The sequence below is a fragment of the Larimichthys crocea genome, chromosome XVI (genome assembly GCF_000972845.2).
Source record: "Larimichthys crocea isolate SSNF chromosome XVI, L_crocea_2.0, whole genome shotgun sequence".
Taxonomy (NCBI): Eukaryota; Metazoa; Chordata; class Actinopteri; family Sciaenidae; genus Larimichthys; species Larimichthys crocea.
The window spans coordinates 9,500,927-9,526,886 of NC_040026.1; the positions used below are offsets into that span (position 1 = coordinate 9,500,927).

General features: G+C 42.1%; 3 protein-coding genes across 13 annotated transcripts in view; 2 read left to right on the plus strand and 1 right to left on the minus strand.

Moving 5' to 3' along the window:
• The window catches only part of rhbdl1 (rhomboid, veinlet-like 1 (Drosophila)), a 57,120-nt gene extending 43,920 nt beyond the window's left edge, over positions 1-13,200 (plus strand). For 6 of the 7 annotated variants that reach the window (XM_027289197.1, XM_027289195.1, XM_010731762.3 and 3 more), the window contains 3 exons: positions 5,492-5,592; positions 7,376-7,436; positions 8,662-13,200. In XM_027289197.1, the coding sequence (XP_027144998.1) occupies positions 5,492-5,592; positions 7,376-7,436; positions 8,662-8,933 (434 nt within the window). In that variant the 3' untranslated portion in view covers positions 8,934-13,200. The remainder of the gene's footprint in view (positions 1-5,491; positions 5,593-7,375; positions 7,437-8,661) is intronic. The other variant, XM_019272739.2, reaches the window with a different exon arrangement.
• Positions 13,201-14,832: 1,632 nt separating this feature from the next.
• On the minus strand, positions 14,833-17,193 carry zgc:112496 (hypothetical protein). Of its 3 annotated transcripts, none has more exons than XM_010731763.3 (6): positions 17,078-17,193; positions 16,852-16,982; positions 16,008-16,101; positions 15,705-15,864; positions 15,339-15,491; positions 14,833-15,107 (listed from the first exon to the last, which is right to left on the minus strand). In XM_010731763.3, the coding sequence occupies exons 2-6, from the start codon at positions 16,977-16,979 to the stop codon at positions 14,926-14,928; spliced, it is 717 nt and encodes a 238-aa protein (XP_010730065.3). In that variant the 5' UTR covers positions 16,980-16,982; positions 17,078-17,193; the 3' UTR covers positions 14,833-14,925. The 3 variants fall into 3 exon arrangements, with proteins under 3 accessions (XP_010730065.3, XP_027145118.1, XP_019128319.2); XM_027289317.1 differs by having other exon boundaries at positions 17,068-17,086; XM_019272774.2 differs by lacking the exon at positions 17,078-17,193 and having other exon boundaries at positions 16,852-17,056.
• wdr24 (WD repeat domain 24) lies at positions 16,450-24,951 on the plus strand. Of its 3 annotated transcripts, none has more exons than XM_027289315.1 (11): positions 16,450-16,660; positions 19,367-19,445; positions 19,711-20,195; positions 20,858-21,035; positions 21,197-21,869; positions 22,551-22,663; positions 22,751-22,878; positions 22,964-23,068; positions 23,189-23,526; positions 23,782-23,966; positions 24,330-24,951. In XM_027289315.1, the coding sequence occupies exons 3-11, from the start codon at positions 19,715-19,717 to the stop codon at positions 24,496-24,498; spliced, it is 2,370 nt and encodes a 789-aa protein (XP_027145116.1). In that variant the 5' UTR covers positions 16,450-16,660; positions 19,367-19,445; positions 19,711-19,714; the 3' UTR covers positions 24,499-24,951. The 3 variants fall into 3 exon arrangements, with proteins under 3 accessions (XP_027145116.1, XP_010730066.3, XP_027145117.1); XM_010731764.3 differs by lacking the exon at positions 16,450-16,660 and adding an exon at positions 17,114-17,225; XM_027289316.1 differs by lacking the exon at positions 16,450-16,660 and adding an exon at positions 18,645-18,666.
• Positions 24,952-25,960: the final 1,009 nt, after the last annotated feature.

Genomic DNA, 25,960 nt, shown 5'->3' on the forward strand with positions numbered 1-25,960 from the left:
TGACAGGAAATGTGGGGAGAGAGAGATGGGGAATTACATGCGGGAAAGAGCCACAGGTTGGATTCGAACCCTGGGCCGCAGCGGCAAGGACTGAGCCTTTGTACGTGGGGCAGACGTACTACCGACTGAGCTAAATGACACCCCGTGAAATTTAGCTATAGATGTTATGGAATTTTCTATCCTTAGGTTACACAAGGTCACGTGTATTAATTGTTTGTCTTAGACTAGATGCCACCATATCTCAACACTGTGGAGGCCAGGGTCGAAAAGGGACCTAGTGCTTGCCATTGACGTTCCAATCTGCGTAAACAGACATCTGTGTCTCCAGACTAGAATATGCTGACAATAACACCTCCATGGGTAAAAACATTCTCTTTGACTAATTCTGGGGCATGTAGTATTTGGGGTGTGATCTTTTGGTTTAAAGTTTATCCACCAGCACGAGTGCAGCAGAATGTGAGACCGACTCTTCTCCGACTCACTTCTGATGTACTTGAGAGTGTCTCTAATTCTCCTAGGCCAAGCGTCAAAAAATAATACAGCATAAGACATCAGAGGCTCCTGAACACTTTCTTCCTTCTTGACCTCACCATTGACCTTTGACTTCAGCAAGTTCTCCACAACAATAGAGACCAAAACCATTTTTTGTACCAGGCTGTAAACATGTTCATTTCTGCTGTGAAGCTGGACAATTTAACATGGGGACTTATGGAGGTTGATCTGTTCTGGAGCCAGCCTCAAGTGGCTGCTCAAAGAACTGCAGTTTTTGCCATTTCACTTGATCAGTTGGATGCGTTATTGTGTCAACTGCTAATTGTGCATTAATGCATGTTTAACTTTTGAAACTTCTGGCTATATACAACCCAAAGTTACACAAAGCAGAAAAGACATTATAACATATTCAAAGTTATTTAAATAAGAGACATGCGCCAGAAAAATCTATACATACATGAATGCTTCATTTATGATAGAAATTATCGACTAAGATGATCGATTTTTCACCCCTAAACCCCAAGATGTCTCATTTTAGCTCATTTTAAACATCTATTCACTAAGAAACTATATCAGCCACATGTACAGTATATGTATATATAGTCAGCCAGTAACAGCCGATACCTACCACACACTCTAGAAATCGCACAGTGAAAATCGTCAGGTTTGTAAGTGTTTGTGCAGAGGCATATTTTCAGAGGATTACAGAGAGGCGCAGCCCCAGGCTCTGTCAAGCCATGGCCTTGGATCAGCTTACCTTGTCTGCACCCTGTCCCAGAGAGACTGAGAAATACAAAGTTGACCCATAGCTATAGGGTAGCCTGGAGTAACAGTAATGGTGTGGCAAGTATGGTTTGACAGCGGCTCAGCTGTCTGAGCTGCATTAAGGATTATACTGCGGTAGACATAGTATAGCTCTCAGCGTGTAGCTGACTCTTACTCTGTACAAAAGTATTTTTACTCCCTACACTGTGGTGCACATGTAGATGTTGCAAGCTCACAAAAAGATTTGAGGATGCTGATGATGACTTCCGGATGGCGACAATAAATAATCTGTCCGTGAGATGGAATGTGTCAACTTGGCGCTGAAATAATCGTACACCTCACGTCCCGGCTCTTGCTGAGTGCGAGAATCCTAAATCTTAAATCCCCCCTAAGCAGGAGAGCCCACATGACAGGCCTGTTTAATATTCATACTGTAGTTGGGAGCCTCTCACCAAAGCAGAGCGAACAGGAGAGAGAGAGAGCAGTTTGTTTCCTCCCTGTGGAACGCGTCTCTTCCTCTGAGCCCGGAGGTCTCAGGTTGTCTTCTCTTCTTCACCCTCAGATGGTGGTGTCACATCCCTGGGCTGGTGTTAGCTCCACTACTCTTAAAGCTGCTGTAATCTACATTTTCATATTAACATTGGATTAAGTTGCTTTGCGCAGTATGAAGGGGCTCGTTGGTAGTGATGAGCCCACAAAGGATATCCCTCGAGTCTGCGGTTCCCTTCAGCTATAAGAAGCTGTAACTTATTGCACGGCTCACGATCATCTGTTTTCTAAAAAACACACTGAAAAAAAGTAGCCAAACAAATGACACTGAAGTTTGCAACTAGCTGGTAAAGATAGTAGAGCGTTTAGCAGTGAAAGAGCCAGATAGTTCCCTCAGGAGTATGTGGAGGGGAAAAAAGGAGCTGAAGGGAGAGTAAATATTGGACTTACATTTGCCAGGAGCCCAAAAATGCAGCTCCAAATGAATGTTAATGTTGCTCCCTGTCTGCTGGATGTATTAGTGGGCAAAAAATAGAGAGAAAAAAGATTGTTAATATTCATATCTCTTTTTTAAGCAGTAAAATAAGATAATAAAATTGTATCACTTCATTATGCTGAATCTTTTTACGAGCAGTAAAAGGCTAAATTTAGGCCGCCGCTGTAGCTCACCACATCCTCAGCACAGCGGCCAGGCCTTTCGCTGCATGTCATCCCTTGTTTTCTCTCTCTGTCTCCTGTGTTTCCTCTCTTTCCAGCTGTCACTATGTAAATAAAGTAAAAATGCCCAAAAAGAAGAAAAAAAAACACAATCGCAATTTTGCCGAATCTCAACGAGATGGCAGATATCTGTCGTGAGATTCTATCAATATTTCATTAATATTTCTCCAGCTCCGCTGCACTGAAGTCACAAATGAAGTGCAAAAAAAGTTGTGAAGCTCTGGAAAAGACTAAAAGAAAAATGTTGATGCTGCTGAAGTTGCTCCAATTCAATTTCTCCTTCACTTTGAAGAGATCAGAGACCACATACTGTATGCTACACTGTGTAATTGCAATTTTGTGCAACTACGAAAAATGGGACACTGTGAATCTTCTCAAATCTTTAGCTGAAGTGCCAACCTTCATATGCCCCATAAATCCACATAAAATAGCCCATAGGTGTCGGAGCGAGGATAGATGAATGACTCAGGAACGCGCTCTGATTACCATCTGTCATTCGATGATCATCACTGCCACCATGAGCTGACAAGGCGTTCTTTAATACGATGTTTACTCCGTGTGGTCCTACAACGCACACACACACACACACGCACAGAAAATGAATGTTACAACATGCATTATAGATCTGAGATCACAACTACAGCAAACTCCAGCTGTGATTAAAAAGAGGCTGTTTTGTTTTATCAGCCCTCTCCGCTTCCCTTATCAGCTCATTTGCATAATTAACAGTGTCTGACGCTGTCCTCGCAAACCGACTGCTGCTGTGATTTCTGCTGCTTGGAATTCATGCCGACTTCATAGTGTCACTGCGACCCTTAATGCAGCCTCAGGTGCGCTGTACTGCAGACAGGATTATATCTTTATACAGCAGCTGATGGCTGCATCCTGTATGCACCTCTTGTTCGGCATATTGTTGTTATATAAAAGCCAAACACACTCAACAATGCAGTCACCGGACCTCTAGTTCATTGTATGTAATATAAAACTATATAAAATGATATACTATAAAATCACAATAGCCCCATCCTATCCCATTTTCAATAACTGCTTATACTTGATGTGGAGTCATAGGTGGCTGGAGTCGATCCCAGGTGGCGAGAGACGAGGTAAAATAATATTGTCATCCTTTTGAAAAAACTATTTACAAAATGTACAAGATTTCAAACATCTTTTCAGAATATTTTTAGCAAACACAATGCACAATTCTGTTTTCTATAAACTACATTTTTCAAAACACAATATTCTCAAATTGTTTAGACCCCTTAATATCTTAGAAATAACCCCCTGTGTCAACTGCAGATTTACTTTTGAATTGAGTTATCTTACTCTGTATTCAGCCATTTTACCCATCGTTGGGTTAAGATGAAACACTACTTCAACACGTCAACAGAAAATATCTCATTTTGGAGAGCAAAAGCATCATTGACTTATCGTTTTGCACTGACTTCTCCACCAAAAGGAAAGAACAGAAACAGCCTAATAGCGCTAATGTACTTGATAAATGGTTTCCATTCGGTCTTTGTGCTACCAAAGTGATAAACTTTGTTACTTTGAGAGGAGTTCCAGTGAGATTATTGTTGTTCTCTCCAGCTGTGCAAAAAAAAAATGGCTATAATCAGATCTGGTTAAAGTATTTTGAAAACATCTGACAGTTTGGAAAATTAAGCTCCAATAAGTCGACAGTTTAAGACACTGCCAAAACAAGAGAGGCAGGTGATAATCTACATCTGATGTTTTATGGATTCTGAACAGAAAACAATTGATAACAAAAAGCTGAAAAATCAGGAGGAATATGTCTATACCAAGGTATAGCCTCAGTAGCTATTAATGGAATCAATATCAGTAACATTGTAGACCATAATGTAATGTAGCCACAGGGCATGTTGTGTATTAGGTAGACTGTGATATGATAACTCTAGCGTACTCTTTGAGCAGTTAGTATCCAAAAATACTTTTACCATTTTTTACTAACAGGAAACCGTACATCAATCAAACTGAAATATTCCTGCCAATAAAAATGTTTCCTCTTAAATTTCAGACTTATTTCTTGTTTTCCTCGATCTTTCTGACAGCCCGATGTTTAAATACCCTTTTCAGAGCCATCGTCCACCCACGCAGGAGTTTTCACTTTACCTGATTAGACCTCTTCTCAAGACGCGTGGGCGTGATCACACCGTGCTTGACTGACGGCTCCCTCGGTCTGTCGTCGTGGTTTTGTTGCACCTGTCAGGGCGGGACAGCTAACATCGTTATTATTGTCATTAGTCCGTAAAGTTTGATGACATCACATCATTTAAAAGTCCAGCTCCACCCGACTTCAGAATAATTGAAAACACCTGTGCAGGGCCTGTAAGACTTCATCAAGTAACTGCTTGAAAATGATTCATTGTTCATAACATGGCTTTGTTACTGCCACAAACACCACTGTTCTTTTCATATTATGACTTTATGACAGCACATTTGGCTTCTGTCCATATCAACATATCCCAGATTATGTTTTGCCTCATGAATATAACATAAAGCATCTTTAGAGCCCAAAAACTTCTCCTGACCTTACTTTGATCATTTTTTAATTGAAGGAAAATCCAGTTAGCAAATCTTCCTTTTTCATAAAATTCACCTGCAGTCTTATCAGACTGGTCACAAACAACAAAAGCCAACGTAATACACAGACCATGTGTGTGTTTGAGTGTGTGTGTGTCTTAATGTACAATAAAAGGGTATCTGAAGGTCAGATGATGTAGCACAGTGTCTGTGAACAGAGGGTGAATTTATTCGAAAAGAGATATTTGAAAAGAGCTCCGAGGAAGGTGACTCGCACTGCTGCGTGATGAGTAATCCGACTCTGCCTTTGTTTTTCCCCCTCTGCTCTAAAACACTGTCCTTTGCTCTCTCTCTCTCCCGCTTCCTAACAAAACACACACATACACACACTCTCTCTCGTTTCCCTGCATTGCGTGCTCTCCCTCTCTTACGTCCACACTCCTAATTTATCTCTCTCTCTCTTTCTCTGTGTGTGTTTTTGCAGGCTCGCTGACGGTGTCCATCACCGACATGCGCGCTCCGGTGGTGGGCGGCTCTGGGGGGGTCTATGCTCTGTGTTCTGCGCATCTGGCCAACGTCGTCATGGTAACTGCCAACATCATTGCCTCCATTGTTAGGTCTGAAAGCGGTTTTCAAAAGATCTGAAATGTCAGAATTGTCCACATGGGGTGAGACAGAGACACACTCCCAACATCCTGTGCCTCTCTGTTGTTCATATTTTCCCTTTTTCTGCAATAGTTGGAGGTTTTCCCTGCTACAGTAGCATAACTTTGATTTATTGCCCAGCAGTTTTTGGAAAAGCGCCACTGAATATTAAATGTGACCTCTTTGGAGCAGCTCTCGCTTTAACGGTACCCTAAAGACTTCCTCCAGTATCTCATATAGCTAAACCATAACATTTTCTCACTGCTGTTGTCATTTGTATTGATGAATCTGGCGAGCTGCTTTTTCAGACACTGTATTAATTATTAAGATGATGTTTATTTCTGTCCACTGGAAAAGGAAAAACAAGCAGCGAATTCCCTCGGCGCTGCTTGAGAGCTTTTATTAGTGTGCGTCTCTGTCACGAGGTTTACATGTGAAATGCCTTCCACATTCTCGAGGCAGCGTTACATCTGACGAGTGTCTCTAACTAATGTTGCTGCTCACTGTGGACACTGAAGATGCCAGCAGGGATAGAAATCAAAGTGCGCTGATGAGGCCCAAAACAAAGACTCTGTAACTGTAACTGTGTGTTCGTATCAGCTAACAGACAGTTTATTTGTAGACTGTTACGCCTGATGCCTCTTTGTTGTCGGGAAATCCTTCAGGGCACGTCTTAGTTCTGCTCCAATGAGTTTTTTTTTTCATATTTTGAGTTTCTGTAAGAAATCTTTAAAAAAAAACGTGTCCAGTCTCGACCCAGTAAATTCCCGGCCATCTGCCATCAAGCATCATTATCTGTTTCACTCAACAGACATTTTCAGGTTCAGTGAAGTTTCAAGCAAGGCTGCGAACGTGACTCCCTAGAAGTTATGCAGCTCCAGATAAACTGTAGGAATACATCTTTGGAAAACATGTAGCGCACAAATTCAACTTTTGACAGAGCTTTTTTTTTTTTTATAGTTCTTGATGTTTTTAAAATAAAAATGAGTCTTTGAATTATCCTCACATCCTTACACACACAACACATTCCTTCTGTAAATCTCTATTTCTTTGGTTAAAGATTGTGAGAGTGGAATCACGTCAGAGAACACCCACCTCCGACCTCCTTTGCACTTGACCTCGCCTATCTATATATATATATTATATCCATATATTAATCATTTATTTGTAGAAATGTTGTGACATTACAAGCACTCCAATGTATGGTCACGCCAGGTTTTATTTATACTTTACCCTTAGTCTTTAATTTTGTATGAGGTTCACCTCACTGCTGTGAGAGAAGATGAGAAAACATTGGCCTTGAGTCATATTCCCACAGCCAGAAACTTAAAGGAGGGACGTGATTGGCACAGTTTTTCATCCTGGAGAGTAAATGTGTTATTCAAGTCAGGACACCATTGTTCTTTTCTCCCCCAGGAGAATCAAACGGGCTATTTATTGGCCCATTCTCCCCTTCTGTTAAATTATCTTAGCCCTAATTAATAGAGTGCCACTGGGTTGGAACCAGTAAGTGAAGAGCAGCCAGGTGTATAATCGCAAATGTGTGTGGTGTAAGTGCTGTCTCCTCTCTTAAAAGGATATGGATTGTCCTTCTTTCAGGTCTAAATAAGTCCAGAGAAGGGAAGCGAAGGCGTTTCTTCCTAGACTCGTAAAATGTTTATCATCATTTGTTTGTGTCGTGATTGTTTGTGCTGACGAGACACTTTTTGGCTCTGTGTTGCAGAACTGGGCCGGGATGCGTTGTCCGTACAAGCTGCTCCGCATGATCCTGGCGCTAGTTTGCAGTAAGTTGCCCAGATTTTTAAAAAAAGCCCTGCGCTTTCCTACTGTTTCTGTTTATGTTAAATTTATAGCTCAATCATTAAAGAGGGAGTGCGTACAACTTTTCATCTTTAGCATATTTAATGTCCAACCTGTTCACAGTCAAACACAGTGTTATTAATCTAAGCGGGGGTTTAAAAACCTCTTAAACATGAGCAACAGACTTGCTACTCAAGCCATCTTTGTTAATTGCTCCGAGCGAGAGGCTCCATGATTGGACATGATGCTTTGTTTTCAAATCTTTTGAGTCATACTACTTGTCCTTTTTCTCCACACGAGGGCCGATACACTGTGACTTTCATTAGTGAGCAATATGTTCCCTCCATCTGTCCCGAGCCTACCGCCCCCGAACTGAGAGAGCAGCGAGTCTCTGCTGGGATGTGATATTTCTCCTCAGTGTTTTACAAACAGGGAATACAGCATTTGTAAAAATAAAACGTGACACATTGTTAGCGTGAGATACTGTGAAGACTGAATTAACATTTCCTCTGGTTTTAAAAAGTCTTTATTTAGCTTTAGAAGAGCAGCAACAAACAATGGCACGTAACATTTGGAAGCAATTTTTAGAATAAAGATCCATTTAAATCCTCCTGTGACCTTTCTCTGCCTGCAGGAGCCGACTTTGATAAAACACTTTACTACAATACACTTTATAGCTCATCTTTAGGAACTGGCATAAAGTCAACTCAAGTACTAGACCCTGTTCTTTATACTTGGAAAAATGAGTCATACAAATGACTTTCTTACAAGGATTGTGGGGGGGAAAAACAAGACTTTAAATGGGAAACACAAGTAAAAGTTGTAGACAAGTGGAGAATATACAGTATTTGCATCCTGTGTACACCTATATTTAGATTTAAACACTTAAATGGAAACTGATCATATAGCTTGTTGGTCATGGAAGGCAGATATTAGATAAATCACTAGTTTTATGGCATTAACTCACATTGGTGGTTTTCAGTCATTTTGGCTTTTAAGTTATGTGACTTATTTACAGCTGTTAGTGTGGACAAAAGACCCACAAAAGTAGACAGACAGACAGACAGACAGACAGACAGACAGACAGACAGACTTTATTTATCCCAAGCTGGAAAATTACAGTTTTTGCCAGGCCTCACAGCTCCAGTCATGAGCAGATGCTAAAATAATTTCTCCACATAGATTCTGTCTCTCCTCCATCCCCCACAGTGAGTTCGGAGGTGGGTCGTGCAGTCTGGCTCCGCTTCTCACCGCCGCTGCCCTCCTCAGGGCCCCAGCCCAGCTTCATGGCACACCTGTCGGGTGCCGTGGTCGGTATCAGCATGGGGCTCCTGATTCTGCGCAGCTACGAGGAGAGTCTGCAGAAACAGTGCTCCTGGTGGGTCATCGTGTTCTCCTTCATCACCTTCCTCCTCTTCGCTATCTTCTGGAACATCTTTGCGTATGATCTGCTGGGGGTGCAGATACCACCTGCTCCCTGATGAAGGCCCCCCTCACTCCCCATCCCACCCCCCACGGGCCCTCCTGCACATACACACTGACTCCAACCCTGATCCAAGCAAAGGTTCCCTTTCGACCATAGGTAACTTTCCCATTTCCTCTCAAGTTAGACCCAAATGAAATGATATGAAATCATTCGAAACTAAAAATCGACCAAGAATCCTTTTTTACAGATACTTTGCAAATCAAAGAAAATATGTCTCTTTTATTAAAGAGGGATTACAGTAGCAACAAGTACAGGTGAAAGTTCCTCAGATCCACTTTGAGGAGCATTATATCTTTTTATATATATGTTGAAATCTCACCCACATTACCAGCACTAAACTAGCATTTACTCTTTATTTCTGAGGCTCTTTGAAAAGCTGCTTCATCAGCCGTTTCTTTTGAGTGCATCTTTCATACACGTAAAGACCTCGAGTAGTTCAGGGCGCATGGCTCTGGTGAAAGGGAAGTAAAGGAAGGGGTAGGAGTGTGTATTGTGTCAGTGACAATGCTGGCTAAGAAAAATGTTCTGTCTTTCGTAAAGTTCAGATATCCAGATCGGCTGCAGCAGCCACCCCTTAAATTGAAGGTTTCAGCGTTTTGCTTAAAGGCACTTGAGCATAGTCGATGCCTAAATCCTCTGGATATGCCACAAATCAGAGCTGCAGGAGGGGATTTATTTATTTCACAGTCCTGCCTTAACCCGCAGGGGTCACTGTGACTTTTTAGCAAAATTGCTGGCACACTTACACTAAGAAACAACTAAAAAAAAAGGTTGTAGATGGAAGGACTGTAGAGAGAGTGTAGCAGGAATAAGAAACCCCTTCTCAGAGCAGTTGCGTGAAGAGGAAAGTTTTACGCGTCAGACAAGTTTTACGTGGATTCTGTCATCCTCCAAAGGTTGGAGGCACCACTGTCATTTTCACTTAATGGGGTCTTTAAAAATAAAACAACATAATGTTTTTCTATATTATTTTCATAACATTATGCCTACACTGTGGATACAGAAACATAGTTCACACAACATGGACGTGAAGGACGGGAAAGTGACCGTGTGACAGGAGAGGAGAAAGGAAAAAGAGCTTCATGAGAAAAATGTTTCCTGGATGGTCATCACTAAAGTGAACTCCTCCTGTCGCTGTGTCAAACAATAACCACCAACTTGCTAGGCGCACCGTGTAAAATATGCCATGTCATGCTCTGTGGCTCTCGGCGAGACAAGGACACACACACACACACACACTCTCACACACACACTAATTTCTCCTCTTTGTCTTTGAGAGCAGCCACTGCCTGATTCTGTAGGTCAACGTGGACAAACTGAAGAGAAGAAACACACACTTATACACACATACACACACACACACACACACACACACACACTGGCTTCTGCCTGTTCTCGCTCTGACAGACTGAACTGGGGAGGGCGCGGATGTGTCATCACCTGACCTCTGACCTTCGTGTCCCAGAGGGCATTGGGGTCTCTCTGTCAGGCCCAGTCTATACCTCAGTTTCTCATTCTTAGGGACTGTATACTTTTGTAAAGGAATGTACCTATAAAGAAAAAAAAAGTGTTATTAAGTTGTCCCCGTTTTTCATTTGATAGTGGATGTGTATATTGTATGTGCATAACCAAGAGTATATTTATTTGTATTTTTTTTTTCCCCCTCTTTGAAGGGGAAAAGAGAAAAGTTTCAAATGGTGCAAAATTAATGCTATGATTGTTGTTCTTCTGAGGCGGATTCCCCTGGTTTGTTAGATGACCACCAACGACTCGAGCTCACTTGATTTTATAAATCATTAGTGCTTTACAAAATAAGCCATAGAAAGAACTAATTCGAGAGCGCAAAAGCAGAGGGGAAAGTGCTTGTTGGTTTAAAACCTGCTAATTGGTAGCTCCAATTAAATGTTTTGTTTTTTTGTTTTTTTGTGTGTGCGTGTGTGGTCACACATCATTTCTTCATTGTGAATATAACAGGTGAAAGAAGACAAACTGTGCAAGTACAAGTGACACTCTAGACTGTTTTATTTTCATGTAGCTAGACTCATTTTTACAGCTTGTTCGCCAACTTGTTTATAGTGGATGCAGCTTCATTTTTGCAAGTGCCCACATCTCCAAACTGTCCCCTGCAGTACGTGGACAGCTCTCGCTCGCTGCAGTTGTTCATCTTCTTTTTTTTTTTTCTCGCAAATAACAAATTACAGACAGGGCTTCTGTCATACATTATCTGCAGAGTGGTTCAAGCTTTTTGGAAAGCCGAGGCGAGGATAGCAATTACATTTACTCATGCAACGCTCCATTTTTCAGTCTTTCAATCAATAATTCATTTGAATGTCCACTGGCTGCCTGGGAAATTTTTTTTAATGCGTTTGCCAATTTTGATAGTCGGTCATAAATACAGTCCTCAGCGCTCGCTTCCACATGAAACTGTCAATGGTAACAGAAGACCCCGTGTTAAATGAGGGAATCTGTACGAAATAGCCAGAATAAGCCATTTTCAGATACATAAAGAAGGAAAAAAAAGAAAAGATCAGCCAATATGTGATAGTAATAGATCCTTTATGGAAACTCTTGTGTATACTACGAAATATTATTGCTTGGGATAGCAAAGATACATTGATGAATAATGCATACATACCCCGTTAGCCTATAATGAAGATTAAGTGGATGCCTGAGAGGAGGCTAATGTGCCTCTTTAACTTAAGATTCATAGGAACCCATAAGGGTTGTAAAAAGGGCTAGTAAATGGCTATGTTTTTGTAGAACACATTAACTGTGAATATTACCCCTCCTGGAAGTACATGCAGGACTAAAATCGAAAGCTTGTGAATTCTTGATGCCCCTAAAATTGAACCAAAAAAATAAAAATAAAATAGATAGTCGCTTGAGTTGTTCTTACATAGAGCGAAAACAGTGTAAAGTAGACAATAGCAAGAGAAAACGAGAACAACCAGGTGGAAGGGAAAGTTTTCAGGAGTAGTTTATTACTTCTCTGTAAGCCAAATCTCCTGGCCCTGAGCCTGAGCCTACCACAGCACAGCAGCTTCTGAAAAGTCATCTCTCTGTGTGATAAAAAGCCTCTCCTGCACTCAGACAGCAGCTCATCCTGAAGGAGAGGACTGATAGAGGCCTGAATCACATCCTCTGGCTTGACAGCATGTGACGGTATGGGGTTTGTGAGGGATGGTGGGGACGGCAGAGACAACAGACAACAGACAACGCTGATGCTCTTCACAAAAACCTCAACAGGGCTGTAAAAGCGACAACTTTCCCATCTTGCCATGCTCATATCAAAACACCCCTCAGTGTCAGGATGATGCATGGCTGTGGCGATGATACACCAGAGCCAAAAGCTAGGCCGTAAACAGGATATTTTCCTTTAATAAGTGGATCTGACAGGCTGCATGATGTTAATTTAATTGGCGTCTTGGACTGACATATTTGTTTTCAGCAGTATAAGGAAGGCACGGGTGAGGGATGGTAACATGCGCTCCATGACTTTGGGTGATCCACATGTTCCCCTTGATTGGTTTCACTACAGTCATGAGTCATGACTGCGATTAATAGTGCCAACTTGTTTGAACCCTCGTTGATGTTACTTCACCTAAAATATGTTTGATTTCTGTGCTTCAAAAACGCAGCTTACTTGACATTTCTCTGACTGCTGTTTCTTATTTCCTGTATTTTGTTATAAGTAGGCTTTTTTTTTGCACTTATTATACTGTAATTAACTGACATGTTGGCGTGTGCCATATTCTCTACTGCCATAAACATTCTTTTCTTTATTTTTTTTTTGTTTACACCTCCCTATGCCAATCCATTGTGCTGATATGCCCAATGCCTTGTTATAATATATAAGCCCAAGACTGAGCACAGGGCAGAGAGGCTACTTTGCTCATGATCATACACAGGATCCACAAGAGAAAGAAGCCACAGTGCAAACAACTGAAGTTGTTAATATATCCAGTAGCTGCTCTGAACTGCTGCTTGCCAACAAGTCAGGCCAGGTTGCCTTTTCTTAGTGTTAATTGCTACTTAGATATATATATACGGTCTCACTGCAGGACTGTGCAGGTAACGCAGGCTACTGTAGCTCCAGAGATGGAACTGTACAAACAACAACAACCATTGGATGTTCACCAGTGCAAACATGTAGTGTTGAAACCTGAAATGCTGATTTTAGGGGTTCAAAAAGTGCAGATATTTGGCTTCATTTTCCAAGTTATCCTGGATATTGATATGTTAAAATGTGTAAAAAAAAAAAACAAGGTCTGATTTTAAACTTCTGTTAATTAGCTGATAAAATGATCTGGGACACAAAACAGTGCAGAATAAACATGCATCTGTGAATCCTGATGCTTGCAGCTTGTCATAGTTCAATAAATTATCCAGCTGTCCATTATGCTTAAAATTTAAAGTCTACAGTAATGAACTTTAAATGAGGAATGCCTCACAACGTTTTTAAGTGGATTAGTGAACACTGATTTTCGTCAACCAGAGCTAAAAACAAGCATAAAAGTGTAACAGTACTCAGCTGTTCTCTCTGGAGACGGGGGTATATTTTTTGGTTTGTAACAGAGAACATTGCTAAAGTCTCACTTTCCCCCAGTTTCTAGCTTTGGTACAGATTCTTTTTGTGTTCACAAATCCTGCCTGAGCCACTCCAGGTCATGCAAATATCACAGGTGATTGAGATTTAAAAAAAGAAGAAGTCATATCTATGCTGCTGTGGTAGTTTTTCCTGAGCTGCTTACTTGTATCGATAAAATGGTGCCAAGCTTATGAGGTTCAATCTCTCAGACCAGACAAGAGGTTGTACCAACACAGCGTTTACAAAAAGAAGAAGCAGAAGAAGCTATTTTTCTCTCAGTCATGAGGAAACTAAAGGAAAACTAAATTTACAAATGGATAATTTATATCAAAGTCCTCATTAATTATTTCACAATCTATTGTACTTTTTAAATGTTCTGAACGGAACCATTTTATATTGTATATATATGAATATATTTTGTTTTATTTTGTACTGTTCATTGTATTTTGCTTTAATTTAGAAACAATATAAATAAAGAATAATACTGTGGCAACATCCTACTGCTTTTGTTGTGTATTTAAACTGAGCTTCAAACATTCATCACCTTTTCACTTTCCTCTGTGATAGTAAACTGAAAGATTTTGGGATTATTGTTTGGACTAGAATACGCACAACTCAGGCCCAGAGTTCAGTGCCAACCCTTTCCTGACACTGTTCAGCAATCTCTATCCAAAAAAATCCCAAGAAAATCTTTAAAAGAAAGACACGCTCAGAGATGTGATCTTGGGATCTGACTGTGATGGACATTTATCGCTGTTCCACATTTTATACTATGTGATTAATCAAGCAGATAATCAAATTGGGGGATAATGAAAATAAGTGTTAGCTGCAGCCCTGATCATTATCGACGCTGGATTACTTTCAGCTTCCAGCTGTATGACTGAAACACAGACTCTGGATTACTGGTTCTCAAACTGTGAGGCAGTACTTCAAAGAATCTCTGAAATAATTTCTGAAAATGAAATTAATTAATTAATTTTGATGTGCACCCATACATGCATGGTCAGACCCCTTTAGCACCAAATTAGTTCTGGTTCTTGAACCGGTTTTGTTCAGGAGTTAATGACAGTCAACAGTAAGTAATCTTCTTATTAAGAGTAAACCTGCCTCATGTGTGAACTATTTGTAGCTAAATAGGATTTACTATTTTTTAACATCTGTCATGATGGAGGTACTTGGAGAATTTTTTTGAGGTGGTACATGGTGTAAAAAGAAAAATACTCACATGTAAAGCTTGAAAAAGTGGAGGCTTTTATACAACCTTACACCATAAGTTCTACAACAAAAGCTCATGGCACTCTATTTGATATAAATGCTTTATTTTTTAGGAAAAATACAAAAAGAACTGACAAACATTAAAGCAAGTTTAATATAAAAAATACTCTGCAATAGTAAGTTTTTATCTGGTTTTGAGTTTCTTTGCTGGTCTCTGGTCAGCTTCAGCATCTGAGCACTTCTCCGCCACGCTGTTGGCCTTCACGTCAACATCCTTTAGAAGTGGGAGCTGCTGCTGTTTTGCTATGGTCATCGCCCACAAACACATCTCCAGTCTGTGGGGCGTCCAGTCCTGGTGGGGATCCACTGAGAAGGACAGAAGAAGGCCGGTCATCAGAATCAAAGCGTATGGTGTAATGTGTTTTTTTATGTCAGAGTGGGAACAGGTTTTTACAAAGTTGTCTAAATTAATCACAAATGTAATTTCTTCCAGCATCTTGAGGCTGCAGAGTACAGACGCTTCTACAACACTGTAATACCAAAGCGGAGCAATACAGATGTTCTTGTAGCCACCCAGGTTTCCCCTCATTACCTCACCTTTGTTTAGTTTTTTAGTCCTCTCGACCATTTTGCCCAGGTAGAGCGCGTAATGTTTGGCCGTGTATTGGATGGGCTTCAGTCCTGGTACACTCTCCATGGCTTCATCAGACATGAATGCAGTCTGTTCTGGAGCTCCTGCTGCAATCACAGCTGGAACAAAATGGACAGTGAGCATCAAGCCAAGCTGAACGTAGCCATGAAGTGAATACAAACTATTTAAAACAGACAGCAAGCAGTCCCAGCCAGGGTAAGGGCTGTACACTTACTGGGAAGGCAATCACTTCGAGAAGATCACAGAGGCGTTTCATCAGTATGAATTCTTAAGCTTTGATCTATTTGTCTACACGTCGACACTGTGCTAACCTGAAGCGGTGGCTGGGCCGACTCCTTTCAGGGAGCTGAGCTCTGCGATCGCTGCCTGTACATCAGGCAGGAGGCTGAAGGCCTTTCTGGAACATTTCTCCACAGTGTCTTCACTGTTAGAAGCCACCAGCTGCTGCAGCCTCGGCCTGAACTTTCCTCTCTGCAGAAAAAGCATATGTACGGGGCCACTCAAGGACATGGAGCTGATGCACTGAGTACTATACGTCAGAGTGAGTATTTACTAGAGCAGTGTGACAACATACTTTGTGTGGGTGTGTGAAGGTCCTTTGGGAATATATTTACCGTGAGCTTCCACTCCATCAGTTTCACCAGCTCTGGCTGAGTGACATGTTTGTCAGGTCGGCTTAAGATGAGTGTGGGCAGCTCTTCCTGGTACCTGACCACAGATTAGCAATTTTGTAATAATGATAATAAGTATTATATAATACAAATGACAACTTTATTTATATAGAACCTTTAAAAAACAGAGTTTACAGAGCCAAAAGAAGGCCACATAGGTTAAATAAAACATTCAGTGCCACAGAAACAGGCAGTACGATGACAAGAAAAAAAAACAGATATTCATGGATAGTCTAGAAAAATAGAATAAAAACAGAAAAATAGATTTAAAAATGCAGGTCTGGGGATAAAGAAATAATTAAAAAAAAAGACAATAAATAAAAGAGACTTGACAAAACAATCCCAAACTCAAGGTCCACTTACTATATTTCAACTTTATCCTGTGTCCTTCATGAGCAGATGGGAGTTTGCTCAGTTGTCATGGAGATATCATGAGCGAATATGAATGAGAAGTACTAAAAACGTGTGGTAATTAAAAACCCACACAGCTACAAATCAACTCCATGTGTGTGTGAGTGTGTGAGTGTGTGTGTGTGTGTGTGTGACAACTGGAGCAAACCCTCTCTCCGAAGATGAAAACACTGTGATGGAAGAAGGTGAGTAAGTGGAAGTTGAGTTGAGGATTGTTTGGTTATTTCCAGGCTCAAGAATGAATGACTGAAAAGGAAAAAATCTATAACATAGCAGAAGCCAGCAGATTAAAGAGATTTACCACACTGTGTCTAAATCTCTCTTTTATCCGGTGTAATTGAGTGTGATTTTGTGAGGGGTGGAAAAAAAAAATTACCACTTGTCAAGGTTGAGCAGCTTTCCAGCAGGCTTCTTGCCTTTGGCCTTGGCCTCCACTACATGCCAGTATTCCTCATAGACGCTCCTCCATGTGGACGCGTCCTCACAGGCGAACAGAGTACACATCAGCTGCAACACAACACAGCCTGTAAAGCTTTTTTTTTGGAGGGAATGTGCCATTTAAAGCTTCAAGCATTTCTCTCAGGCAACATAACCGCGCTCACCTGTGTTTGAAGGACGCATACAAACAAAAACAAATCCAAACTAACTCCTCACTCAGTGACGGCGCGTCCGGTTATGACTCTCGCGAGATTACAGAAAGCGTCAAATACTACTTCCGGTACCGCAAGCAGTGAGCAACAGTTTCAGAAGGTTTGTCCTCTGAAATACTTTGTTATTGACTTTGCACGCACGCTGTTATCCAATGTGATATATTTGTCTGACGTGTCTCTAACTGTTTGGCGTACTTGTGAAACTTGCGTCGCTCCGTGGCTCGTTTTGTCCCGCGCTAAAGTCTGCACGGTGGGTGGGTTAGCCGGCTAGCTCTTAGCATCACATTGCAGTCATGTTTATGGTGAAAGCACGCCGTGCACAGAGAGAGAGAGCCCGGCTGACTGTGACCGACACACCGACAACACAGCTCAACTCTGACGGAGACACACAGCTCTGACTCAGCCCTGTTTATGGGAGTGAAGCTGACCAGCAGCAAAGCATGAAACCAAGGCTGTAACACTGACATGTGTGGGCTCGCTTAAATTTGTGTTTCACCGCCTCATATCTCCAAATTTAGTTTTTATTTGTACATCCCAAAGTCACAAAGTACATTTGCATCGGAGGGCTTTACAATCTGTACACCCTCTGTCCTTTAGACCCTCGGTTCAAGTGAGGAAAACCTACCAGGGTTCCCACGGGTGCTCGAATTCCTTGAAAATGCTTGAATTTCAATTCAGTGTTTTCAAGGTTGTGAAAATGCTTGAATTTTTTTGTGAAGTGCTTGAAAATGCTTGAAATTTCCCCCTTCAGGCATTTGTCACTGTTATTGCTCTATGGTAGTTACACAATACGCCGCTCACAAGCTGAGAATACAAGCCAATTCACAATTAGTTAAAAATCAAAACAGTCAATCTACCACCATATGAAATAATGCTAATTAGACCCATATTATTATGCCATACAGTGGCACAGCTGCGCTTCCCATGACCATCATGGCAAACACAACTAGTAGGCTACCTATTTAAAGGTGCTGGAAAAATGGAAAAACTGGTGCTTGAAGGTGCTTGAAAAGTGCTTGAATTTGTTCATGAAAAAGGTGTGGGAACCCTGACCTACAAAAAAAAACTTTTTTAACAGGGAAAAAAGGTGGAAGAGCCACAGAGGAGGGATCCCTCTGCCAGATGTCACATGTACAGAACAAATCAATACAAACAATGAATGATAACATGATTACAGTAGCAGTGGAACCTGTGATAGAGATAGACACAGATAAACAGTGGCAGCAAATCATCAACTAACTATAAACTGTAATGGAGATATGGTAGCAGTAATGACAGTAATAATAATATGTGTAGTGGACACGTCGTGCAGCCACGATCCACCAGAACCTGCCGGACGAGAGAGCACAGAAACTCTGAGGAGCAAGTTTAGTTACTAACATGCATTAATGAGACATGTATGTTTACAGATGGTGAGAGAGAGAGTTTTCAGTAAGGGAGATGTGACTTCTTCAACCAATACCGTGCCTGACATATCTTCACGTGATGTGCTCAGTTATTACTCACTAGCCCGAGGTAGAGGAGGAGGGCGAGACACACAGGTAAACACACAGGTGGTGTCATGTGACAGCGTTTTAAAGCTCGAGATAATAAGGTGGTTGTAAAAATGTCAGACTCTCTCTCTCAGCCTTTAAACTACTTTGGTGCTGACAAGACGAGGCTACGCTGATATTATAAATGTGACTATGTGCAGCTGATCCTCCGTGTTGTGCAGACGTACGTTTATAGGTTTATCCAGTAAATACAGAGACGTGGTTTGATATCCATTTATATGCCTAGTTGTGTAGTGAAAACTAAATCCTGAGTCGATGTGATGTGTCAAAATATCAGTGTCGAGTTGATGCAATGTAAGCATCAGTGTCAGATTTATTGCCTGTGTTTTCACTTGATATCTTTTTAAATTTAATTGCTGATGGACATTAAATATCTGACCTAACTATAGATACATATAGACACAATGCAAGCGTACAGTGTGTCCAGAAAGGGTGTGTAAAAAAAGTGTATAATCACAGTGTAAATACATTTAAAGTTTAATGGAAGGAAGAACATTTTGTTCTATCCATTAAAAAAAAAATATAAAACTTTGTACAGTAACTTGTGCAATCTTGGTCAGAGAATGAGTCAGTGTGTCACCACATCCAAATATCAGCTGTCACAGAACGAGTCTCCTCTCCCTGCACAGACAGGAGTCATTATAAATATATACTAACATAATATCATGCTGTGTTTTGCTCTCACCAGCAAGTTGGCTCTCATGGGAGCACATGAAGAGGACTCTGTGCTGCTGCAGACATTGACACGGCGCGTGGTTCTTCGCCAAGTAAGTGCTGCAGCCGTTTCATTGTTTAAAATGTTAATGTTATGTTTGTTTCACGCTGCCAGTACTGTAATAATCTAACATCTTATTTTGCTTGAGTGCCACCTTCTGGTGAATTGATGAACCGCCTTAAAATCATTGTGCATTTTGCTCTGATGCCTTTTATAGCAGTGCTGTAAAAGTAATACATGAATTTGCAGTTCACCCGATGTATCTTCTCACTTTTATTGTTTCTGAGATGAAGTAAAATCGTTGCTGTTTGTACCAGGAACATGGAGAAGATGTCACGAGTTACCACAGCCCTCAGCAGCAGTGGCGTCAGTGGCCGAACTATGTTCTGCCACTTGGACGCTCCTGCCAACGCCATCAGCGTGTGCCGTGACGCCACGCAGGTGGTGGTGGCCGGCCGCAACATCTTCAAGATCTACGCGCTGGAGGAGGAGCAGTTTGTGGAGAAGCTGAATCTACGCGTCGGCCGCAAACCCTCTCTCAACTTCAGCTGTGCGGATGTCATGTGGCACCAGATGGAGGAGAACCTGCTGGCCACGGCTGCCACCAATGGAGCGGTGGTCACGTGGAATTTGGGGAAACCCTCTCGTAACAAGCAGGACCAGCTCTTTACTGAGCACAAACGTACTGTCAACAAGGTGTGCTTCCACCCCACAGAGGTTTACATGCTGCTGAGTGGCTCGCAGGATGGATTCATGAAGTGTTTCGACCTGCGTAAGAAGGAGTCTGTCAGCACTTTCTCAGGTAGAATAATATCTGATAAGCATATGTGCATTATTATTCATTTCTCACAAGTGAAACACAACTTCAGAGTGTTTTGCATGACATATACGTGGCATAAATATGTCTTTAGAGCAGGCCTGGGCAATCTGTTCTACAAAGGGACGGTGTGGCTGCAGGATTTCTTTCCAAACGAAGAGCAGCACACCAGACTTGACTCATTTAATCAACTGATCTCAGTCTTCACAGAGTTGATTGGTCAAACTGTGTGCTCTCGGTTGGTTGGAACAAAAACCAGCAGCCACACTGGCCCTTTGTGGAACAGATTGCCCAAGCCTGCTTTAGAGTCTTGTGTACTGACATTTTTGCGAAATTATTCTGAGCATTTGAATGCATGTGTGCGTGTCCATGTGTTTTTACTGTGAAAATCACAAATGTGTTGAAGCAGACTGTTAAAACAAACCTATATATAAGACGTTAATGACTGCCCAACAACTGGGGACACAAACTCAAGTCACTGTCTATGATTAACAGAATGTCTCCTTGCCAAGATGGAAATGATCCACAACCTGCAGTGAAACAAGAACATAGTGCATTGTTTTGTTTATACATTATACAGTGTTATGTATAAGATATATGTTTTTATCATTTAATTGTTTTGTTTTTTTCCACTTCTTTTCTTCTAGGTCAGTCAGAGAGTGTAAGAGACGTCCAGTTCAGCATGAAGGATTATTTCACTTTTGCTGCATCCTTTGAGAATGGAAACGTCCAGCTGTGGGACATCAGGCGACCGGACCGCTACGAGCGAATGTTCACCGCTCATACTGGTCCTGTGTTCTGCTGCGACTGGCACCCTGATGACAGGTAAAAGAAAGTGACTCTGTGACGCAAACCAACTGAGAAATTTTCGTCTCTAAAAAGGTATCTTGGGTCGACTGTATGTCGTTTGTATTTAATAGTGTTGTAGTTGTCCTTTATTATTATTGTCATTCAGTAATAGCTTTCTCCTTTTATTTCTATTTTAGGGGATGGCTGGCCACTGGGGGCAGAGACAAGATGGTAAAAGTGTGGGACATGACCACTAACCGAGCCAAGGAGATTTATTGTGTCCAGACGATCGCCTCGGTGGCGCGGGTCAAGTGGCGACCGGAGAGGAAGTTCCATTTAGCCACCTGTTCCATGATGGTGGATCACAACATCTACGTGTGGGATGTCCGCAGACCTTTCATTCCCTTCGCCACCTTCGAGGAACACAAGGACGTGACCACTGGTATTGTGTGGCGCCACCAGCACGACCCTCATTTCCTGCTCTCAGGGTCTAAGGACAGCACACTTTACCAACACATGTTCAAGGACGCCACTCGTCCCGTGGACAAGGCCAACCCCGAGGGTCTGTGCTTCGGACTGTTCGGTGACTTGGCCTTTGCAGCCAAGGAGAGTCTGATCAGCAGTGACGCCAACAGAAAGCCTTACCCCGGAGGCGACCGCCGCTACCCCATCTTTTTCTTCAAGAAGCCCGACCCGACAGAACAGTTTGCCCATGTGTCCAGCGCTCTTAGCGTCTTTGAGACGGACTTGGACAGTAACCGCATGGACTGGTTTGTCAAGACAGCACAACTCTACCTCCTCAGTGGAAAGCCGTTTGCTGAGCTGTGTGATCATAATGCCAAGGTGGCCCGGGAGCTCAAAAGACCTCAGGTCAGACAGATCGATACACGAACAAATCTCTACTTAGTGCTGTTCTGTGTGTGTGTGTGTGTGTGTGTGTCTCTATATGTGTTTCAAACAATCCAGATGTCAGTTGTTAAAAATGTAACCATGACAGATTAGTAATTGATATACATATTACTGCAAACAGTAATACATTTCACACTACTTGTTACTTGTCTTCAAGCTAAAAAAAAAAAAAAAACACATCTTGGAAAAGTAATTAACTGTCTTGGGGTACAACTACCAATTATTTTCTTGATCTGTTAACCTACCAGTCACTTTTTGAACTTTATTTGGTAAAAACAGAAACAATGAGCCCATGGTGGCGTCCTAAAATGCCTCATTTTGCCTGACAAAAAGTTCAACACAGAACACGAGGAAACATTCACATTTGAAGAGCTGCCGATGTGTTTCTGACATTTTAGCCTAACAAATTATTTAAACGGTAAATTGTAACTTTCTCGATTGAATAATGGATGTTTTTGAGCAACCACTTCACCTCTAAAATGCTTGGACTGAACTTACAATGACTTTTCTAGGACTTTTTTTTTTCATAAACCGAGATAATAAACCACGAGCTGTGCTGTTTAGAGAAAAAGTAATGTGATTACAATAAGCTATGATTTTGTAACAAGAATAACAGCTCATCTTTTCTTCTTCAATACAAAGGTTTCCACAACATGGACCATGCTGAAAATCATGTTCTCTGACCCAGCAAACCTCACAACACCCGGTGCAAACCACAACCTCAGTAAACTGGGCTCCTTGCCTTTAATGAATAGGTAATGGAGCCCTTTAGTTTGCCATTACAAAACAGCAGAGCCAGTCATTTACAGAATATCTAATGCTGATGTATATAATGCTTTTAGTTTCAGCATGAAGGAAATGGGTTCAGGGATGGGCACGGAGAGCAGACTGGAGCGCAGTAAAGGTGAGAGCAGGCAGGACAACATCCACTTGGAACCTGGGAACTCGCACATCAGCAATAATAACGAAGGTGAGAGCGGTTATTAAAACTCTTAGAAGTCATTCTGGGTGTCCGTATGTTTTTTTTCTATAATATTCAAGCTATTTCCCTTCAGAAAACGAGGAGACAGAAGGCAGCGAGGGCCAGGCCGAGTATATGTTTGGCGACGCAGAGTTAGATGACGACGACCTCTACTCTATGGAGCATGATAACCAAGCAGGTCAGTCGCGTCTCTGCAGAAATTAAAAAGTTGCTTACCTCAGTGATTGCTATTTTTAAATGTCTCCGTGTTCAGCGCTCTTTTGTCTAATATTATCTCTGCTCCTTTTGTCACGAGAAGAAGAGCAGGAGTACACGCTGCCTCAGGAGGCCTTCCAGTTGCGCCATGAGATCATGGATAACCCGTCTGCTCCAGAGCACCTTCAGCAGGACAAGGCCGACTCGCCGCACGTCAGCGGTAACGAGGCAGAGGTCACTTGTCTTACGCCCATCGAGTCCTTCTCGCTCATCTCCATTTCCCAGCCGCTGTTCAGCCCACATCTACCTGCCAGCTTCTTCTGCCCAATTGTGCGAGAAATGCTGAGCTACTATGCCGAGCAGGGCGACGTGCAGATGGCCGTGTCCGTGCTTATCGTCTTGGGGGACCGGATCCGTAAAGAGATCGATGACCTCACCCAGGTCAGATAAGAATTTAAATGGTGTCTTGCTTAGTTGAAATACAGTGGCGTTAGACTAGAAACATCAACTTGTTCCAACTAAGATATTTGCACAAATTCATCATGTGAGCAAAGTTTAGGGACTTTTCAGGCCTTGTGTATGACTGTAGGTCCACTACTAAAACACCCAAGTCTTAAAATTCAATTTACGACATTGCAGTTTGGAAGACGTGAGCAGACCAGATAGGAAACCCTGAACGAGCATTTTCCATTTCAGGAGCACTGGTACATGTCCTACATAGACCTGCTGCAGCGATTCGAGTTGTGGAACGTGTCCAATGAGGTCATCAAGTTGAGTACGTGCAGCGCCATCACCTGCCTGAACCAGACGTCTACAACGCTGCACATCAACTGCAGCAACTGCAAGCGACCAATGAGCAACAAGGGCTGGATTTGTGACAGGTATCAGGACCATAACATCACCATTTAATTTTAGAGAGCTATGTGTGTGTAATTAATATGACAAGACTGCTTGTAATCATTTTATGTGGTAACCATAACACGGTCTATCTCTTGCAGGTTAAATCTCATACAAACACTGTTTCTTTGACTTCATTAAAGTAGTTTTTACTTCCAGCTGAACACTATTAAGCAACTCTAAATCTCAATAATTAACACATCGAGACCACAAACTAGTTGCCTAGTAACAGCTCCCAGCCATTGGTATTTTGAGTGTCTTTACTGCTTCTTAGGTCGTCTTAAGTGGACCCTCTTCACTGGCATGAGTCAACCTCTGACAAAGCGCCCTGCGTCTATCTCCTCTAGGTGCCACCAGTGTGCCAGCGTGTGTGCAGTGTGCCACCATGTGGTGAAGGGACTGTTTGTGTGGTGTCAGGGCTGCAGCCACGGCGGACATCTGGAGCACATCATGAACTGGCTGAAGAGCAGCGCTCACTGCCCTGCTGGTTGCGGTCACCTGTGTGAGTACACCTGAGCTCGTCGCGACCACCACCGTTCACACCGCTGGTGCTCTGTGGGAGTGGGAATCGGTGCTGCACACCAGCCTGGATCGCGCACACACACACCACAGATGAACGAAGTGTCTTCGCACCTCCACACGGGACTGGAATATTTAGTCACTGTGGAAACAAGGACAGCTGTGTTTGTGTGTGTGTGTGTGTGTGTGTGGGTGTTTGAGGTGAAATTAGTCAAAAGTCTGATTGTTGAAAGGAGGAAGAGGTTCATATATGCTCTCCTGGACAGCCATTCAAGAGCAAACACAATCATGTCTAGATTCATATTTGTATCTGAACTGGTGAATTTGTATATAAGCAGATGTTAAGATAGATATTCAGAGAATATAACAATATTTTTTTGTGAATTCACACATGCTGCATTTAACATTGTTTTTAAACCCCTCAGTAAAATCCTGAAGGCTGCACAGGAACAATTGTCTGCTCTGTTAATGTTTGCACATAAATGCTTAAAACCTATTTTGAAGAACTGTAGATAATGCCGAGTTAATTTATATGAGAAATCCCCAAGCTCTCTATTCAAGCAGTACATATTGAATCCACACTTGAAGTTGTCCTGGACCAGTGAACTCTGTTATGTCAGCTACATGTAACAGCTTAACTTCCATTCAGTGTATACATAACTTCTCGAATGATTCAGTCAGGGTAGACTGAATTCATTTGAACTCATATTCATTCAGCTGCACACTACTCAAGCCTGGCAGCTGCCCAGCACTCTCGTCTGCTGCTGAGAGCAGTTCCAGTGGAGGCGTCAGGATAAAAAGTCTTGCTCGAGGGCACCTTGGTGAGAGAAAAGAACACCACTTATTCATTTTCCGCCCGTCCCCACTCCACTCTCACAGGCCCAGAAATCCCAAATGGCAACCAGCCAGCGTCTCTAGCCTCCAGTCCAGCAGCTAGACATGTAATACGTGCTGCTCGGAGTAAGTTATTTGCTTAGCAGACAACAGAGACGACTTCCGTGCAGATAAAACTCAACAGAACGGCTTTGTCTGGGTGAAATCTGACTGTTCCTACAAGAATCTCAGTGCTGTGTGGCCTGATGGGAGCTGGTTGAAGGATTTTACAGTCTAGTCAGTCAACATGAGAGAGAGAGAATATTTTTATCAGTCCTGTCTCAACTCTTGATTGCGTTTATTTGGGCACCATGACCAGCATCACAAATTTGTCTTCCACAAATGACTTGATTTTATTCACTCAAACGTCAGCTAGTGACATAATCATACTCTATTCTGGCATACAAAACACATCATTAGTGCAGAAATGTACAAATCTACAGTTGTCCTGTTGGAGAATGGCACATGTGGATCAGCTGATAAACCTACAAAACACCAGCCAACATCCTTAACGTGCCAAGATGGTTACAGAGCAGCAAATGTCATCACATCACAAGGCCGCAGGCACGATAGAGGATTTTCAGAT

Coding starts and splice junctions, on each gene's coding strand:
- zgc:112496 (XM_019272774.2), bottom strand. CDS start 17,033: ATGGCACATTCCCTCCAAAAAAAAAGCTTTACAGGCTGTGTTGTGTTG. Junction 16,102..16,851: donor CTGCTCAACCTTGACAAGTG/GTAATTTTTTTT, acceptor ATCTGTGGTCAG/GTACCAGGAAGAGCTGCCCA. Junction 15,108..15,338: donor GACTAAAAAACTAAACAAAG/GTGAGGTAATGA, acceptor TGTCCTTCTCAG/TGGATCCCCACCAGGACTGG.
- wdr24 (XM_027289315.1), top strand. CDS start 19,715: ATGGAGAAGATGTCACGAGTTACCACAGCCCTCAGCAGCAGTGGCGTC. Junction 21,036..21,196: donor GACTGGCACCCTGATGACAG/GTAAAAGAAAGT, acceptor TTTCTATTTTAG/GGGATGGCTGGCCACTGGGG. Junction 23,069..23,188: donor GGAGCATGATAACCAAGCAG/GTCAGTCGCGTC, acceptor TGTCACGAGAAG/AAGAGCAGGAGTACACGCTG.